Below are 4,184 nucleotides of genomic sequence, written 5' to 3'. Positions count from 1 at the left end.
CCACCCACACTGGGGTGGGGTACTTCGCCCTGGTGGCTCTAGTCAAGTTTTTTTCTCAGAGACGTCTGTTCGCGAAGAGTCGAAGAGACGCGATGGCGGAAGGACGCGAGGGGCACGGGAGGGGGAGGAGGCGGGGGCGGAGGAGGAGGGAGAGAGGGAGGAGGAGGAGGAGGCGGGGGCGGAGGAGGAGGGGGAGAGGAAGGAGGATCAGAAGAGGAGGAGGAGGAGGAGGAAGGAATCAAAAGCAGTATCAAAGGGAAGCGATGGATGCAGTAGGATCTGTGGTGAAGCCATCGTGAAATTGGAGCATTGCGCAGGGAGAAGCTTCTTTAAGGCAAACAAGGTCTTGGAGGGAAGAGGTTAGGAGAGTCACATGAAAAAATGAGCACAACCTTGATGAAAAGGGGGAATAGGTGTGGTTTTAGCTCTTGCGCTATGGTCTACGAAGTTTCGAGTTGTGAAGACTTTCTAGATTTACTCATTCAAGTTGTAGACATGAAGTCTACTCTCTGTCGTAGTTGCTTTGGGTTGATCCATGGGTGTTATCCATGCTCCCACCAGCTTCCTCACATACAATCTTAGTATGGTCAGGCTCTAGTTATGTTTCTAGCAGAGATCGCAGTCAGGGTGAAGTAGTTTGACGCCCTAATGTCATTGTGACGATGAAGTTCTTGTCTGGATTGCAAGGCCATGACGACTGACTCTCTTGGTTGGCAGCAATGTTCCAGATTCTCGCTGATGACACGCCCATTGCGTGCACGACTATCGAGGAGGTGGGATCTACCGGAGTCGGAGCGCTCACCGTAGGGTTTGTTATCCTCATTGTTAGCACCATTGTCTTCCTCTCCAAGGCCAACGTCAGCGGAGAGCAGAGGAAGTGCGACAGTCGCTTGCTTGCTGTCTCTCCATCCTCATTCATATCGTCAGGTATTACACGTGCACCACCTACATCTGCGGCTTCGCGGCCATGGCATACTTTGCCATGCTCTCTGGCCAGGGATGGACTGCTGTTGCTGGATGCCGCCAGTTCTTCTATGCCAGGTAGGCGCTGGGCAAGGGAGACAGGACGGGAATGTGACATGGTGCAGGTACGCGGACTACATCGTCACCACCCCTCTCGTCATCCTCCTCTTGGGTCTCGTCGCGGGCGCTGACGCAGCTACCATCGCCAACACCGTCGGAGCTGACAGTCAGTCCTTGAGAGGGGCCTGGAGGTTGACTGACACCCTGACAGTCGTGTGGGTTCTGTGCTCGTACATGGGAGCTGTTTCAGTTGTCACCACCGTCAAGTGGTTCTGGTTCTTGGTCAGCTTGATCGGCCTTGCTGGCGTCATCGTCAACCTTGCCAGAAGCTTCAAGGAAGCCTCCAACCAGCGTGGCGCTGAGATCGCTGAGCTCTACGGCAAGGCTGCCTGGCTCATCATCCTCACCTGGTTCTGCTACCCCATCGTCTGGCTCTTCTCCGAAGGATTTGCCTCCTTCTCCGTCTCTTTTGAGGTGAAATTCCTCCTCACCTCCATCCGTTCCTCCCTCCCCCTTCCCTCCTGCCCTCGTCTCACCATCTTGACAGGTTTGCGCCTACTGCATCATCGACGTCGTCTCCAAGGTTGTGGTTTCCTTCATGATCATGAGCGCGCACGACATTCTTGGCGACACCGTGAGTGTGTCAAAGGAGTTCGTTTAAGTGATCCAACTCAAACATGCATGTGTATCTCTACGAGCTCGATAAATTCATAGCCATTGAAGCCAAACTGCTAACCAATGAAGCTGTTCTGAACCCACACCCACCACGACTCTCGCTCCCTCTCCCCCCACCTCCCCCCCCCCTGTCCCTGTCCCTCACTCCCCCATCAGGTTGCGGAAGCAGATGTACCGCCGGTGCCCCTCGCTGCTCTTCAGGTTGTAGAACTTTGACAGCACCAGCTGCAGCTCGCACACGTGCCGCGAGCAACGGCTTGCGATGGTCTCCTTGTTGCTGATGTTGAAGTAGAGGGCCACGTGCCGGTACCCCGCGCTCCTGCTCGAGTCAAACTTGGTCGAGAGCGAGTTCTTGACCCCCAGCATGTGCACGTCCCTGTCGTTGGTGATGGCGCGGAGGCAGGTGATGATCTGCTGGACGTCGTCGAAGACGATGTCCTGACGGCAAATATCGACGATCATTGACACATCGCCCCCGTAGCATCTCATGATCTTCTCTACCGCCCGATCCACTCGTTTCAGCTTCGCCCAGCCGATGCTCTTCTTGTCCAGGTCCTCCCGCACCGACACCAGCCCCCCCCCTCCCCCCTGTCCCTTCACTGCCCTCAGGTACCCGTCGGAGATGGCCGCCCACTGCAGCACCTTGGAGCGGAGAACAACTTGGAGCTGCTGGGCCTGCATGTAGAGCGTCTCCAGCTCCCTCACCAGCTGTCCGTGCGCGTCTCGCTGCCTGCACCGCCTTTGGATGTGCTGGAAGAGAGCTGACACCACCGCGCTCCTCGGCAGGTCGGCGACGCGGTTGACCTGCGCGACGCTCTCGAGCATCTCGCAGGTGTGCTCGAGCTTGCGAACGAGCATGAGGGTGGACGGGCGAAGCATCAGCTCCTCCCACATGAGGTTGTACTTCCTCGCGTCCTCCTTCACTGAGTTGATGGCCGATAACTTGGAGTGCCACCCGAGGATCTTGAATAAGGTGCCCAGGAAGAAAAAGATGCTGCCGCTGCGGATGCACTCGGAAGAGCAGTCCTTGGGGCCGAAGAAGTCTCGTCCAGCCGTGCAGAGGCCGAAGAGGAGGAGGTAGCACCCGCGCCAGATGAAGTTGTTGGACATCTCGTTCTGCAGCATGATGATGGAGTGGATCGAGTGGAGAACCACCAGCACGAAGGCTCGCAGCGTCGACCAGCTGACGTCCAGCGGGGAGGTGGAGAGGGCCTCGAAGGAGAAGAGGACGACCATGGAGGGGTGAACCAGGAGGCTGATGTGCTGCGCTAGAAAGTTCCTCTTGAAGACGGCGAGAAAGCCAGCGGTCGCGATGAGCGAGTAGGAGGTGAGCCGGGAGAGAAAGTCCACAGTTCGCACTGGGATTGGCTTGTAGATCGAGAAGGTGTGACAAGACCCGCGGGCACTGCTGGTGGGGAAGTAGCCGTCCAGGTAGATGACTGAGCCTGAGGGAGCAGATGCGTGAGAATGCGGCGGAGGTACCAAACTCCTCCTCCTCCTCCTCCTCCACCTGCATAGTCGATGTCCGAGGATGACCCAGCAGCCTGCCAGCGGTCGCCCGTCCAGTAGTGGAACTGCGCGAGAGGGTCAGAGGGCAAAGTGGGGGGGAGCAGGCGGCAGCGAGCAAGTGACCTTGAACTTGACGGGGTCGTACTCGGGAGGACGCGACGCAGACGTGTTGAAGAACCAGCCATCGAAATCGATCGGATCCTCCAGCGAAAGCTCCAGGGTGACCGCCCCGTCCTCCCGCAGCTTCACAGCCTGCGAGTGGTTGTGGGAGAGCAAGTGCCCTTCTTTGCTGACTCCCCAAGCCGGCAGGTCAGACCAGTGCCGGATCTGAGCAGATCTCGTCTCGAGGATGGTGAAGCTGAACTTGGAGGATGACAGAGCTCTCCCGCTCATGCCATACCACACCTTCTCCTTGGCGAGGCCGTAGAGGCCAAGAACCCCAACAGAGGTGTAGAACAGCTGGAAGATGGTGAAGGAGAGGGCGGCAGCGATGGTGTTGGAGCAGCGAAAGACGCTTCCTAGCGGGAGGTGCTTGGTGGCGATGGCGAGGCTCTTGTCTGGCGAGACCTTCTTGACGCTCTCGTGGATGTCCTTGAAGCTGCTGCTCTCAGCCCACGAGGGTCGGCGAGTCAGTTGAGCATCTCTCGCCTTGCTGCTCGGCATGAGGCCCGCGGCTCTACCAAGAGCCTGAAGCACCGCCTGCAGCATCTCTGAAATCCCTTTCATGGCGTCGCCGAGGGTCTGTGAGTTTCATCCTTCGTGCAGCCCTTGCGCTTTCCACGGCATTCGCTATGACTCGACCTCTGCACCCCTTGTCTGCTCTGCTCTGCTCTGCTCTGCTCTCTTCGCTCCTTCTCGTTCGCTGATGATAGGGGAAGCACTGGACACCTGCAGTCCTGTGGTCAGAATCTTCATTCTCACAATACTTCTCTCTATAGATCTCTTAGTTTCTTATCTCATCAACATCACAATCTTAG

At 57.4% G+C, this 4,184-nt stretch overlaps 2 protein-coding genes across 2 annotated transcripts; one reads left to right on the top strand and one right to left on the bottom strand.

The window, feature by feature from the left end:
• Positions 1-719: 719 nt before the first annotated feature.
• Positions 720-1,684, top strand: GUITHDRAFT_122924 (hypothetical protein; the record flags this gene model as incomplete). The annotated part of the gene is made up of 5 exons (XM_005817793.1): positions 720-877; positions 928-1,041; positions 1,089-1,189; positions 1,235-1,497; positions 1,571-1,684. 5 exons carry the CDS (start codon positions 720-722, stop codon positions 1,682-1,684), a joined length of 750 nt encoding a protein of 249 aa, XP_005817850.1.
• Positions 1,685-1,839: 155 nt separating this feature from the next.
• GUITHDRAFT_122923 (hypothetical protein) lies at positions 1,840-3,933 on the bottom strand (the record flags this gene model as incomplete). The annotated part of the gene is made up of 3 exons (XM_005817792.1): positions 1,840-3,143; positions 3,209-3,272; positions 3,331-3,933. The coding sequence occupies 3 exons, from the start codon at positions 3,931-3,933 to the stop codon at positions 1,840-1,842; spliced, it is 1,971 nt and encodes a 656-aa protein (XP_005817849.1).
• Positions 3,934-4,184: the final 251 nt, after the last annotated feature.

Source organism: Guillardia theta (assembly GCF_000315625.1).
Source record: "Guillardia theta CCMP2712 unplaced genomic scaffold GUITHscaffold_566, whole genome shotgun sequence".
NCBI lineage: Eukaryota > Cryptophyceae > Pyrenomonadales > Geminigeraceae > Guillardia > Guillardia theta.
This window is presented reverse-complemented; position numbering and strand designations above follow the sequence as displayed.